Raw genomic sequence first — 13571 nt, 5'->3', positions numbered from 1 at the left:
GTAGCTACTGAGAAGGAAAGAGTACTATGAAAAAAATGGTCTTCAAGGCCGTGGTCGACGGGTGGAATATACTGTTGTAAATTTAGATATGGAGTTCTTTGAGCCGACTGGTCTTCCACAATAAAATCGGCCGGATGCGTCTTCCCACGCAGGCATGGGCACGTGGACTCCAAGGCAAGACCTTTGTTGTAGGGCATGATGACCAATAATGTGAGCCTTATCTGGTCTGAAAGAAAAGGAGCGACGTATGCATTTCGTCGAACCACATGTACAGCCAGCGAGCACGTTGATTGCTGTCTTGAAATATTAGAGCCATGAGCTCAGCTGAATTGTCAATCCACGGCTTCAACAGCACCTTTTGAAGAGAGGTGAAACTTGAGAGAATAATTAGAAGGCATTAAAGAGACAGTGTATTCGATGGTTTAACAGTGTAGGAGAGCTCTAGCTTTGAGAATTGCCAATATGTGTTATCTATTATGAGATACTGGTACTGATTCTCCCTTCCCCAAGCCGGTAGCTCATGTGCTGACTCTACTACGGCAGCGGAATCTAATTCAGGAGTCTGGTAAATGCGTTGAGTTGATTGCAGTTCAGAAGTCTGCTGACTGTGCCTGTCATTTGTCTTTGAAGGATCCCAGTACCCTGGTAAGGGATATTCGGCCAAGGACAAGTCTTGGTTTTGTCCACTCCCACCAGTGTCTGCAGCTCTTGCTTGCCTTCTTTTCTTTCGTGCCCGGAGGAAAACCCACAAGCCAGCAGCATCAGCTGCAAGGCCCGCTATAGAAGCACCAAGGGCAGCCCCGACTATGGTGCATTGACTGGATTGATGTGGCTGGTATCTGTGGGTACAATACTGGTTGATGACATTTTCCGCGGTTTGCACAGACAGGCAGGCGCTTGAGCCTATAGATAAGGCCAGAAATGTCGTGTCCGACTGTTGGTGCCGAGTGCAACGTGGATGGTAGGACCATCTGCGAACCACCCAACACCAAGAAATAGCATCTAAAAGTGTCCCGACCTGTTGGCACGCTAAGGCGTTGGTATGTTCGCAGAACAATAGGCAGGTGGCCGCCGCCGCCGCCGCCGTGGGGCTGCATTTCCCAACTTGCCAGGCTTGCGCATGCCAGGTGAGTGACCTGCCCGCAATGCGCCTTCTCAGTTTTGCGGGTCCTTGTTTCCCGTTACGCCGAAAGCATGGATTGGCTGTTTGAAGCGCGACTTGAGTCATTTGCCATTTGCTCGAAACAAACGCCGCAGATCTGTCAGTTGTGCACTCCACGCGAGATTGCTCTCTTTTTTTTGTTGTAACGGTGCTGTGCCTCGCGAGTTCCGACCGTTGAAGCGAGCATCCAACTCCGCTCTTCTTCCCATCTTTGATCGACAGACACCGTGGAAAAGCCATCTCTCATCGTGAGTCTTGAGAACCACACAAGACGAGCGACATTTCACCAGACTGCGCGCCTCGCCCTTCTCTTTCACGCCTGCCTTTCGTTTGACTTTCTGCCGCGCCTTGCCCTCACTCCCACCTCGACAGTGACATCCCAGTCGTCCCAACTCAGCATCGCCAATGTACCGAGCGCGTGCGGCATAGTGAGGCACAATATTCGCCATTGTCATCTTCATCATGCTCGCTGCTAGAAGGAGTCCCAAATGGCTTATGGCCGCTGTTGTGATCTCCCTGGTCACAACTTTCTACATCCTCAACGACGATACCCCACGTCCGTGGTCCGGACACGGGTCTTTCTCAACCTCAGACAGCTCGAGATGGAAGGTCTCCGGTGACTACTTCTGGAAACAAGTCCCAACTCACTATCCTCCCACGTCGATTCGGCCGCTTCCCACGGGGAAGGTCACGCCGTTCCCCAAGGTCCAGGCGACCAAATTCCCAGCAGAAACGATACAACAGCGTGACAGGCGGAAATTCCATCGAGACGCCGTCAAGCAGGTCTTCAAAAAGTGTTGGAAGTCATACAGGGAGAAAGCATGGCTCTCTGACGAGCTCACGCCCATCAGCGGCAAGTCGCGCGACACCTTTGGCGGCTGGGGTGCAACCCTGGTCGACTCGCTCGATACTCTATGGATCATGGGAATGAAGGCTGAGTTCGAGGAAGCCGTTGACGCTGCCGTCACAATCGACTTCACCAAGAGCCAGCACGAGGAAATAAATGTCTTCGAGACCACCATTCGGTATTTGGGTGGATTCCTGTCAGCCTACGACCTGAGCGGCGACCCGCGACTGTTGAGGAAAGCAAACGAGGTTGGTGAGATGCTCATGAAAGCGTTTGACACTCCCAACAGGATGCCAATCACTCGATGGCACATCAACTCCGCTGCAGCGGGCGAGAGACAAGAAGCGCCCGATGATGTGCTCGTGGCTGAGATTGGCAGTTTGACAATGGAGTTCACAAGGCTGTCGATCTTGACCGGAGATCCAAAATGGTTCGACGCAGTGCAACGTATTACCGACATCTTCCGCAAGCAGCAGATGACAACTTCGCTGGCCGGCATGTGGCCTTTGGTCGTGAACGCCAAAGAGGAGGTGTTCAATCAAGGGTCGCACTTCACCCTAGGAGCTATGGCCGACTCGGTTTTTGAATATCTGCCCAAGATGTCGGCCCTGCTTGGGGGTAAGCTTCCAGAGTACCAGGACATGTACGAGAAAGCCATGGACGCTGCGAGCCAGTGGCTTCTGTTCCGCCCACTGACGCCCACGAATGAGGACATTCTTATATCTGGTCGCATCGAAACCCACCAAGAGGGAGGCAACAGCTACGTTACCCCCCAGCGAGAAGGCCAGCACCTTGCCTGTTTCGTCGGTGGTCTTTACGCCCTGGGAGGCAAGCTCTACGGGAGGAAAGACCACCTTGATATTGCGACGAAGCTCACCGAAGGATGCATCTGGGCGTACAAGGCGTCACCTCATGGCGTCATGCCGGAGACACTTTACATGGCATCGTGCCGCTCCAAGGAAGATTGCGAATGGAACGAGAACGAGTGGCAAAAGCAAGTTCTGTCTGTAGCTGGTGAACAGCCCACAGGCGACTTCGACTATGACCTCGGCCGCGCGCATGCGATCATCGCCGAGAACAGACTGCCAGAAGGCTTCACAAGGATTCCGGACGGCCGGTATATCTTGCGGCCTGAAGCGATTGAGAGTGTGTTCATTTTGTACCGCGCGACTGGTCGCGCAGATTTGCTGGACTCAGCGTGGCAGATGTTCACGGCTATTGACAAGGTTACGTCGACGAAATTTGGGAACTCGGCGGTTGACAATGTCATGAGTCCAGAGAAACCGTCAGCCACGGACTCAATGGAGAGCTTTTGGCTGGGGGAGACTCTTAAATATCTCTATCTGATATTCAGCGACCCCGGGGTGGTGAGCCTTGATGACTTTGTTTTCAACACTGAGGCGCACCCATTCAGGCGGTTGAAGAGATGAGGGCCTACGGACCGAGCCCTTGAACATCTCATCAGGACGCGTGAGGAGAGCACCGAATTTGGTGCAGATGAGTGCGAATGTACACAACTCAACCGTGGGAAATAATGAGTGCAGAATTTACAGCGTCATCAGAACTTTCATGGTTCACAAATTTCAGTTTTCAGCAGAATCTCTGCGCGTGTGGAGATACAAGATTGTGTTCAAAACTGTTGTTCTACGCTAATATGGGTCTTGTCGAGCTGGGTGAGATACATGTCACACCAAAGCCTCAACTCAACAGTCACCTGCCTACTTGTCAACTCCGACAAATTCCCATTCAATTGCAGTTGAAGACCGAGTTACGGAGACAAGCTTCGATCTTGGGTCGCGAGGCCATACTGAGCCGTATGAGGTCAAATCGCAGATGCCGAGCAATTAAGTCATCAACAGCCTCGCGTTGGTCGGGCCCCAAAATGAATAGCTGCGGCTGGATTGCGTCGTGGCGTTTTGCCTATGCTTTTTTACTCTTGGCGCCTACCATTGGTGGGGAGGATCAGAACGCCTGATCATTTTGTCTCATCACCCTCCCTTGCACAAGGGGTGTCCCAAATCCGTTCCGGAGCGACCGCTACGGTCCGTCTGGGGGAGTTGTGATGTTCAGGCAAGCTGGGGACGGAGCGCGAGGTGTGGCCGAGCTTCCTTTCACCTGCCTGTCGAGTCAGTGCGGGCTCGCAGGGTGGGTCGTCCTGAGTTTGAACTTACTGTAGAACAAAACTTTGAAGACCCGGCAGACAACGTGTAGCAAAAGCATTCACTCGGTCGGGGGATCCCTCCGGGGATCTTATTGTTTGCTTCCTCCCATCCCTCGTTGATATCATGAGGCCCACAGTCTCCACCAACGGGGTATTTTGGACCATCCCGTTGGAAAGTGAACGAAGTGAAGAACCTTGATCCCTACATAGTGGGAAACCCAAGAACACGCGATGGAAGCTGACCAGGCCTAGTGTAGCCAGCTCTTGTCAATGCTTGTTGTAGCCTGAGCCGCCGACATTACAAACCCTACTTCCTTCGGGTTGTGCCCGTGCTGTTCAGCCGTTTCATTTCTTCTACACCCTGACCGTTGAGACAACACCACGGCAGTGTCCTTCTCGACCATGACGGCCATCATTGTCGTCGGCGTGCTGGTTGCGCTGTTATACGGCCTCTACCAGTGGCTACTCCCAAAGCCGCTTCCCGGTATCCCTTATAACGAAGCTTCTGCAAAGAGCCTGTTCGGCGATATTCCCGGCCTCGTAAAAGAGGTCTCCAAGACAGGGGACTTTGCCGACTACATCAGCAAACAGAGCAAAAAAGCACAACTCGCCGATCGCCCAGATCTTTATGAAGCCGTTTGGCAAGCCTACCCTTGTGGTCTGCGACTTCAAGGAGGCCCAAGATGTCCCCCTGCACCGAGGCAAAGAGTTCGACCGGTCCGCTTTTGTCGGCGAGCTGTTCCAGGGGGCTGGCAAGGACCACCACATCGCGAAGAGGACTGGGCCCGAATGGAAGGGCCGCAGGAAGCTTCTGCAGGACCTAATGTCGCCGACCTTTTTGCATAGTGTCGCGGCACCTGCGATATATGCCAGCAGCCTTAATATCCTGAAGCTCTGGGAGCTGAAGGCTGACCTGGCCGACGGGCGGCCCTTCTCCGCCTCGAAGGATATTTTCCACGCCGCCCTGGATGCTGTGATGGCCTTCGCGTTTGGGAACGGGTACAAGGAGAATGCGACTTCAAGTCAGACAGAGCTGATGAAGAGCCTCGAGCGCGGCAAAATCGCTGCCGGCGGGCAGGATGTCCCGGTCGAGTTTCCAACAGCAAAGCTGGGCCAGGTGATCTCAAGTATCCTCGCCTTAACGGCGGCTGTGGAACGCGTCAGGGGGGCCGCTAGTATGAGCCTGAATTGGTGGTTTATCACGCGCGAGGCTGGGTATAAGAAGGCCATGAAGGACAAAGACGACGCTATCCACGAGCAACTCGAGAAGGCTGTCCAAGCTCGGAAGCAGAACGGCCAGGGGGACAACGATACGTGGGTCCGATCTGCGGTCGACCACATGGTTGATCGTGAAGCTCGTTCAGCCGAAAAGGAAGGGCGGCAGCCGGAACCTCACTCACCTGGTATGTCAAGTTGTCTCCAAGACACACCCATGCGGCCTCTTATTCAAAGCACGTCTTATTGCTCATATATTGCTAACACGACATGCCAACCTCCAGCTATGGTAGTCGAAACCCTGGGCTTCATCATCGCCGGCCACGACACGACGAGTACCACCCTCTGCTGGGGCGTCGAGCTCCTCGGGGACAACCCAAGGGTCCAACAGCGCGTCCGCGAAGACCTGCAAGCCGCCTTCCCCGAAGCCAAGGCCGAGGGCCGGCTGCCCTCCGTCGCCGAGATCACCAAAGCGTCGATACCGTGCCTCGAGGCCACCATGGAGGAGATCCTGCGCATCGGGAACACGGTCCCAATCGTCGACCGCGATGCCGTCCAGGACACCACCCTTCTGGGCCACTTCGTCCCCAAGGGGACCCACGTCTTCTTCCTGGTCAACGGGCCTTCGTTCCTCGAGCCGGCGTTTGACATTGACGAGTCGCGGAGGAGCCCACAGGCCCGGGACAGCAAGGTGGGCGCCTGGGCGCCCGAGGACATCGGCGCCTTCAAGCCCGAGCGGTGGCTCGCCGAGGAGAATGGCAAAGAGGAGTTTGACAGCCAGGCTGGGCCCGGTATCCCCTTTGGTTTAGGAACTAGAGGCTGCTATGGGAGAAGATTGGCGTATCTTGAGCTGAGGCTCTTGTTGACGGTGTTCCTCTGGAAATTTGAGTTTGAAAAATGCCCTGCGGAGCTGTCTGGGTATGATGCTGTCGACGGAGTCGTTCACGGGCCAAAGAATTGTTATGTTAGGCTGAGGAAGGTCGCTGCCTGAATCTGCCGTTAATGTACATTACCGTATTCAACAACCCTTCTCAATAGTTAAAGACAAAACTTTTGTGCCTGTTGCATAGAAAGAAAGGGATGGTGTACAGAGACATTACAAGCCTAGTACACCCACACCCAACACACCCACACCTACACACCTATACACCTATACACCTATACACCTATACACCTATACACTTATACACTTATACACTTATACATTTATACACCTATATAACCACACCTAATTTACATACCTAAGCCCAACTAATATTAATATATAAACTGGGCATAGGTGTGTAAATTAAGTGTGGGTGTGGGTGTGGGTGTGGGTGTTATGCTTTGATTAGGTCTGAGAATATTGTTTAGGAGATAACTGTGCACCATCCGCTTTCTTCTGTGAATATCTGTTTTCAAACAAATAGCACCCAAATAATTGAGGTTTGCGCATTGCCCAAGGAACGAAATTATGTTTCTTGGTATATTCTCTAGGGCGACAAGCGCCAATTTTGGAAGAGTTGGAAAGACATGAAAAGGAGGGTAAGCCTCTTGGGCTGAAAGCTTCACATCAACGGAGCAAACTACTAGTAGTAGTCGACAGCCAGACACAGTACAAATTGTCCCCCATTCCACCCTCTGGTCCCGGAAGCCACACAAATCATCGGCGCATGTTGAATGCGTCTCAGGTAGACCGCACGTGTTGAAACACCGGGACGCCGGGCAACAGCCTGCCTCAGATCTTCTCCCACCTCAACAACACGGCTGCCACGATGACAGGCACCACACTGACCAGCTCTCCAAGCCCCGCAAACTCGGGCGGGATCCTGGCGTTGTGAAGGCTGGAGAAAGCGCCGCCGCCGAGCAAGATCGCAAAGATGTTGTAGACGAAGCTCCAACCAAAATTGAATGCGATCCTGCCCATGGACTTCTTGCTGACGTTGATGAGGGTGACGATTCCGGCGAGGCTGGGCCGCATGAGGACCACATCCGCCGCGGACTTGGCCACGTCGGTGCCACCAGAGGAGTCGTTCATGTGCACGCCAATGGTGGCCTGAGCCAGGGCGACGGCATCGTTGGTCCCGTCGCCGCAGAATATGACGGTAGGAGCTGACTTGCCATGAGGGGCTGCGAGGAGTTCCTGGACATAAGCCTGCTTGTCGGCTGGAGTGCAGCGAGAGCGGACGCGGTCGTCTGGGATGTTGAGTTGGTTCGTCACTGCACGCACGGCGGCATCGTCATCACCTGAGATGACGTGAACTGCAACTCCTCGTTTGTGCAGCTGCTCCACGGTGTCGAGGGAGTCCGGGCGGAGGGAGTCCTGCAGGCCGAATATCGCTACCAGGTTGTCGTCTACCGTGAAGCAGAAGGTTGTGTAGCCCTCGGGGAGAACGGACTGGACTCGAGAGTCCTGGGTGAGCCCAAGCCAGCGGGAGTTTCCGGCACGAAGGATGGAGCCAGAAGACGTCGTTGCCTCAACTCCTTTCCCGGTCAATGTACTGGCGTCTAGTGCCTTTGCAGTGGGAATGACGCCTGCAGACTGGAGTTGTGCCGCAACAGTCGCAGATACGGGATGTTTGTTGCTGGCGAGAAGTGACAGCAGCAGTGACTTCGAGTTAGCAAGGCTTTCCTGACCTCCCAACCACATTTCCCGGGCAACTGTAAGCCGTCCTTGAGTGAGCGTTCCGGTCTTGTCCAAGACCACGTGGGATGCTTTGTAGGCCAGCTCTACTGGATCGGCAGACTTGATGATCACACCCTTCTCGGCAGCCACACCACTTGCAATTACGATGACCATGGGGACTGCCAGGCCGATAGCACATGGGCAAGAGACAATGAGGACCGCGATTGCGTATGTGATGGCCTGTATGGCAGCATCAGATGCAGACCTGCGCTGAACAGCAACGCCGACAGCAATCCAGATGCAGAAGACTATGATGGTGAGGGAGACGATGACAGGGACGAAGTAGGATGCGACGCGGTCGGCGATCTCTTGCATCTTGGGCTTGGAAAGCTTGGCTTCGTCAACCATATTGGCAATGGCACTGATTGTGTTGTCTCCTGGGAGTCGGTTCAGCCGCACAATGAGCGTGCCAGCCCCGTTGATCGACCCAGCAATGACAGAGGACTTGGTGTACTTCTCGACGGGCCTCGATTCGCCGGTGACCATCGACTCATCGACCTCGGAGGATCCAGACACAACTGTGCCATCTGTGGGAATCTTGGAATCGGGGAGAACCTTGAAAGTATCTCCGTACTGGAGAAGCCGGGCGTCCACTTCACGTTCCTCGTCTCCGACCAGGATAGCAGTAGCTGCTTGCAAAGACCGGATGGAGATGGACTCGACTGCTTTCTGGCGGGCGAGCGCAGCCACGTATCTCCCAACCATGATCAGAGTCACCAGAAGTGCGCTGGTCTCGAAGAACTCGCCAGTTGACAGTGGCTGGCCAGAAACGAGGTAACCGAAAGACACGACTGAGAAGATGTAGGCAGCGGTTGTGCTCAGGACGATGAGCAGGTCCATCTCAATGACCCTCGAGAAGACAAGGGCCTTGAGAGCCTTTGGGTAAAATGGCCCGGCAATCAGGACCTGAACCAACGTTGCGAGTGCTAGGGACGCAGATCCGTAGGCAATCTCTCTCTCTGGCAGGGGAGCCCACGCGAGCACCAGCACGGGAATGGTGAGAATGGCGGAGAGGATCGTGCTCAGTCCAACTTTCCGAACATGCCTGCTGCCAGCGGCAAGGCTCTGGTCGCCTCTGGGAGGAGCAAGGGTCACAGGGGTGTCCCATCCTTTTTCCAGCAGGTCTCGGGCTCCCACAAGCTTGGAGTCGAAGGCAACGTTCATGACGTTCTTGCTGAGCACCGTGGCATCAGTGACACCCAGTGGCCAGCTGTCATTGACGAACCCAACCGCGTCGCCGGGAGTGATAATATCGATGTTGGACCCCTTGTTGGTGACCTCCTCACACTTGAATTCGGTGGTTCTTTCGAGATGTTTCATGACCTCTGCCACGGATTCAGTGCTCAAATCCAGATCAAACTCGGCCCGTGAGAGAACCAGGCTCGTCTTGAGGTTCTTGACCGAGCTGAGACTTGCGAGGGTGCGCTGTAGCTTTGTCTCGCACCCGGTACAGGTCATGCCAGAGATGCTCAAGATCACATGGTCTTTGCCTGATTTTCCAGTCTCAAGGTCAACAGAATAATCCTTGCCACGCCTGAACCCCTTGGTGTCTTTGGTGTCGACCGAAAGACGAGTGGTGGTCGTGGTCGGAGCACAGCAGTCCTTGTCTGCACAGTCGTCCTTCTGAGACATTTTGCCAGGCTCCTGAGCGCATGATTTGCCCTTGGCCCTGGCCCGCATGGTCAGGGAGGCCCTCGTGGCAGCGCCGGTAGCGCAGCAGGAGTCGACAGACGTGCGGGTGGTCGACGATGACCGCTTAGAGCAGCGCTTCCGCTCGAGGGAGGACCTCTTGGGCGGCGGGCAGCATGAGTCCTGCCCCATCGCCAGGAGTGCCCGACAGAGGCATCCGAGAGCCTCTAGCTTGGCCGCGTATTTCTGGCGAGTCGATTGGCTGTGCTGCCCGCATGGCTTGCCGTCCCGTCCTTTGCCACAGGCACCCTTCGATGACGAACTTGCATTCTGACCTGTGCACTCGCGAGCGGCGAGGCGGTCCAGGCAGGACACGTCGCAGCACGGGCTGGACTTTCCCTTGCAGCAGCTTGGGTCCTTTGGGTCCTCCGGCTCGGGCTTCGTATCGCCGCAGCAAGCGTCCTTGCACGAAGCACCAGAGTCAGTGCTGGCTGCCTTGACGGATCCTTCGCCGTCACAGCAGGCATCCTCGCACGTGGTGCTCATCTTGGCCCCAGTGGGCTTCGAGGGCTCATCTCCGGCGCAACATCCGTCGCCACAGGTGTCCTTCGGGTTAGCCTCTGTGTTGGCCTCAGGCTGCTCGTCCTCGTCGGCGCAGCAGGCATCCGCACAGGTGGCCGCAACGGTTGCTGGCGCCGGCTTGGGTGAATCAGACGCACAGCATCCTTTGGCGCAGGAGTCCTCGGAGACCCGACTGTCATCAGCATCGCAGCAGCCGTCCCCCTTGGTGGAGGACTCTCCGCCGGTGGTGCTGGGGCCCGCGTTTTGGGGCTGTTGCTGAGGCGGGGCCATTGTAGTCGTGGCCTCTGGGGGCGCACAACACCCTGATCCACATGCCCTCGTGCAGATGTCGTTTCTTCAATTGATGATTCTCAGAGTACCCTGGTTCGTGTCAAAATGAGTTCAAAGTTGGTGAAATAATGTAGCAAGTCGAGGCGGCCCGCGATCGGTGTGGACGCGTTGAGTGGAAGGCCTGCAAGTGGAAGGCCTGCAAGTGGAAGGCCTGCAAGTGGAAGGCCTGGAAATTTTAGCCGCGGGTACGCAGAGCTTGGCATCGGCAGCTGTTTCGCAATGTCACTCGATTCAGTTGGGGTTACCACCGCTCTGTACATCTCCGCAGGCATCCCAAACGCTACATGGGTGGTTTCCTCTCGTACCGTCACATTCGACCAGCCTCGTTACTTTTCCAGCAGCTTCTATGGAAACGTATTGACTCCTTGTGAATTAGTAATTTCTTGCCCACTCGGGCCAATAATTGCCGTCGTGGTCACTACCGGACTCCATCACTACAGAATTCTCTTGTCACAAGAGCGTTAAGAGACACAAGCAGCTAGCCTCGACATGTCAGTTGAAGGGGAGTCGGCGCTATTCTCTGTAGAGTTAAAAGGCAGCAATTCAGACGGCTAGTAGGCGAAATAAAATCAAGGCCCAGAATTCTACGTTATGGACCAAGATTTGAGAGCATCGTCTCTCGTCTTTGTCTCTTGTGAAATCAATTATCGAATCCAGGAGAAATGAATGACTTGAAGTTGTTGTTGGCTGATGCTGGCCAAGTCCTCAGCGTGCTACCTGACCGTCCCCTGCGCTATCACCTGCCAGAGTGATTGTCCTGCTCTACTTCTCGAACCAGGTGCCAGTGATGTTCGCCATCTTACACTGCCCCCGGGTATCATCCGACCAACAAGCAGTAGGATCCGCATCCGGATTCTCACCCTCTTCCTCTTCTGTGTCCACGCTGGCACCGTTGGACACCACGAGAATGCTCGGCGGAATGTCGTATTTGTACTGTGATGGATCCTTTGAAAGCAGGTTGTTGGCATCAACCCGCTGGAATGCGGTCCTGGTCAAGTATTTCTTCATGCACATTCCTACCGAATCTTCTTCAACCGCTGACGTGGGGTTGTAAGGACATGGGTTTGACGCCTGGCCGAGTATGTAGGCAGCCAGGCCAGCCTGAACATGTTAGCATCAGGAACTCGGGAGACTAGACATTGGGAGCACGCACCACAATCGGCGCCGAGAAGCTGGTACCTGATTTCAACTTGCGATTGGACAGCTGAAGATCGTAGGTGTTGACGCCCTCGCCCTGGGCGTAGAGAGAGACGGGGGTGTTTCCTCGGCCCCGGTGTGGAGAACTGACAATTGCCCTTGGCTGTTCGTGGAACCAACCAGCAACATTGGACTATCCGCCGTCGCCAAATTTTGTGGAAATTGCTGGTCGATATAACGAGGAACGAAGCCGGGGTCTTGCTGTGGATTTGCGGATACGCCATCGTTACCCGCCGGCATAACGATAGTGACGCCGAGATGGTCCAACTGTAACAGTGCGGTCTTCATTTGTGCCTTGGTAGTCTCCCACCTCGCGCCATATTGACTCCTCATATCCTCCTCTCTCCAGTTCCCGGCGCACATCACAAGTACGGCTTTGCCTCGGGGGGCCTCGGAGCGTCCGACTACGGAAATGACTTTCCGCAGCCCTTGAAGCTGTGCGTCTGGGCCGGTGAGAATCTCCTCGACGCGTCCTGACTTCATCATTACTTCCATCATCTTAATGAGGTACAAGTTGGCTTTACGCGCGACACCGGTCTTGCAGCCGGCGGCAAGGATCGCCACTTGGGTTCCGTGGCCGTGGATCTCGTGGCTATCACTTGGCACGCCAACGTCGTCCACTGCGGTCTCGAGTGTCAGTCGGTTCTGACGCTTGAGATCCGTATGAGGAGCCCCGATGCGGAATTAACAAATTGAAGCACCACAAAGGGCGGCGGGTAAGCACTGACTGTTGTCTGGTGGATAGTAATAGCCGTCCTTCTTTTCGGCATCGCTCAGAGGTACGCCGCGATAGGACCATGGGACCAGATACGTTTCAATTTTTCGCTGATCTAGGCACTGCTCATCTGGATACTTCTCCAGGTTGAACCCAGTGTCGATGGCGAAGATCGTCGTTCCCGTACCTGGTACATTGTCAGAAAGCCATTGCCATCCCCGTCAAACCACTTTATGGGCAGTAAATGCAGCTGTAGGGTGTTCTGATTGGAAAATATGTCTGAGAGAAGCATGTCCAAGGCCATCAAGAGAGCTCGCTTTCTCATGGGTACTGACCGTCGGAATCGTCGTGGGCAAAGCCTTTGTCGACAGGATTGGGATTGGCGACATCGAAGGGCGCACTGAGCAGGGTCAGGTAGTCGTCCGCGGAGGTGTCAGTGATCACGACGCGGGAATTGGAGATGTTACTTGCGAGAAATGAAGCATTCAGGTCGCGAGGGTAGTCGTCAAGGGGGAAGGCGCTGATGAGAAGAAAGTAGACACAGAGGCCTAGAAGAACGTGAAGACCAAACATCTCGGCTTTGGAGAACTGCTCCTACGAGTTTTCGATCTTGGCCTGTTGGTTTCCAATTCAACGACTGTTGAGGATGCCAACGCGTCTGTCGTTGGGCTGGGTTGGATGTTGTCTGTGAGAGTGAGCAGCAGACTTTCTTTGCACTTTGGTGTACAGACCCAAGTCCGGGTTTGGATGCGACTGGGGCTGGCGCACAAACAAGATTTTCTCAGGTGCTTTCTTCCCATGGGTCAAAAATAAAGACGGGGCAGCCTTGTGACTTTGAGATGGCAATTGGAGTGATGGAGGTAAGAATCGAAGGGGTTTGCTGAATCAGAAAGAGTGTCAGTTTGAATAAACTTGACATTTTCGCAAGAGATTGTGGCCGCCGTTTGTTTTTAAAGCTATCTCTCAGATCAGGATGATCGAGAAGGCGAATGTCCAATTTTCAAGCTTGTAACTTCAAGACGGGGCTCGAATTCCCTCGCCTCCCCCCTCTGATCTTTGGTGGCGACG

General features: G+C 54.6%; 4 protein-coding genes across 4 annotated transcripts; 2 read left to right on the top strand and 2 right to left on the bottom strand.

Annotated features, from left to right (window-relative positions):
- Window positions 1-1624: 1624 nt before the first annotated feature.
- Window positions 1625-3439, top strand: INS49_001206 (uncharacterized protein; the record flags this gene model as incomplete). Its single annotated transcript, XM_043162038.1, has 1 exon — window positions 1625-3439. The coding sequence occupies one exon, from the start codon at window positions 1625-1627 to the stop codon at window positions 3437-3439; it is 1815 nt and encodes a 604-aa protein (XP_043030544.1).
- A 1133-nt stretch (window positions 3440-4572) lies between these two features.
- On the top strand, window positions 4573-6376 carry INS49_001205 (uncharacterized protein; the record flags this gene model as incomplete). The annotated part of the gene is made up of 3 exons (XM_043162037.1): window positions 4573-4710; window positions 4772-5573; window positions 5670-6376. The coding sequence occupies 3 exons, from the start codon at window positions 4573-4575 to the stop codon at window positions 6374-6376; spliced, it is 1647 nt and encodes a 548-aa protein (XP_043030543.1).
- Window positions 6377-7102: 726 nt separating this feature from the next.
- On the bottom strand, window positions 7103-10531 carry INS49_001204 (uncharacterized protein; the record flags this gene model as incomplete). The annotated part of the gene is made up of 1 exon (XM_043162036.1): window positions 7103-10531. The coding sequence occupies one exon, from the start codon at window positions 10529-10531 to the stop codon at window positions 7103-7105; it is 3429 nt and encodes a 1142-aa protein (XP_043030542.1).
- Window positions 10532-11353: 822 nt separating this feature from the next.
- On the bottom strand, window positions 11354-13076 carry INS49_001203 (uncharacterized protein; the record flags this gene model as incomplete). The annotated part of the gene is made up of 5 exons (XM_043162035.1): window positions 11354-11692; window positions 11745-11825; window positions 11909-12408; window positions 12517-12690; window positions 12839-13076. The coding sequence occupies 5 exons, from the start codon at window positions 13074-13076 to the stop codon at window positions 11354-11356; spliced, it is 1332 nt and encodes a 443-aa protein (XP_043030541.1).
- Between the last annotated feature and the right edge of the window lie 495 nt (window positions 13077-13571).

This window comes from Diaporthe citri (assembly GCF_014595645.1).
Source record: "Diaporthe citri strain NFHF-8-4 chromosome Unknown scaffold_1, whole genome shotgun sequence".
In the NCBI taxonomy this organism is placed as follows: domain Eukaryota; kingdom Fungi; phylum Ascomycota; class Sordariomycetes; order Diaporthales; family Diaporthaceae; genus Diaporthe; species Diaporthe citri.
This window is presented reverse-complemented; position numbering and strand designations above follow the sequence as displayed.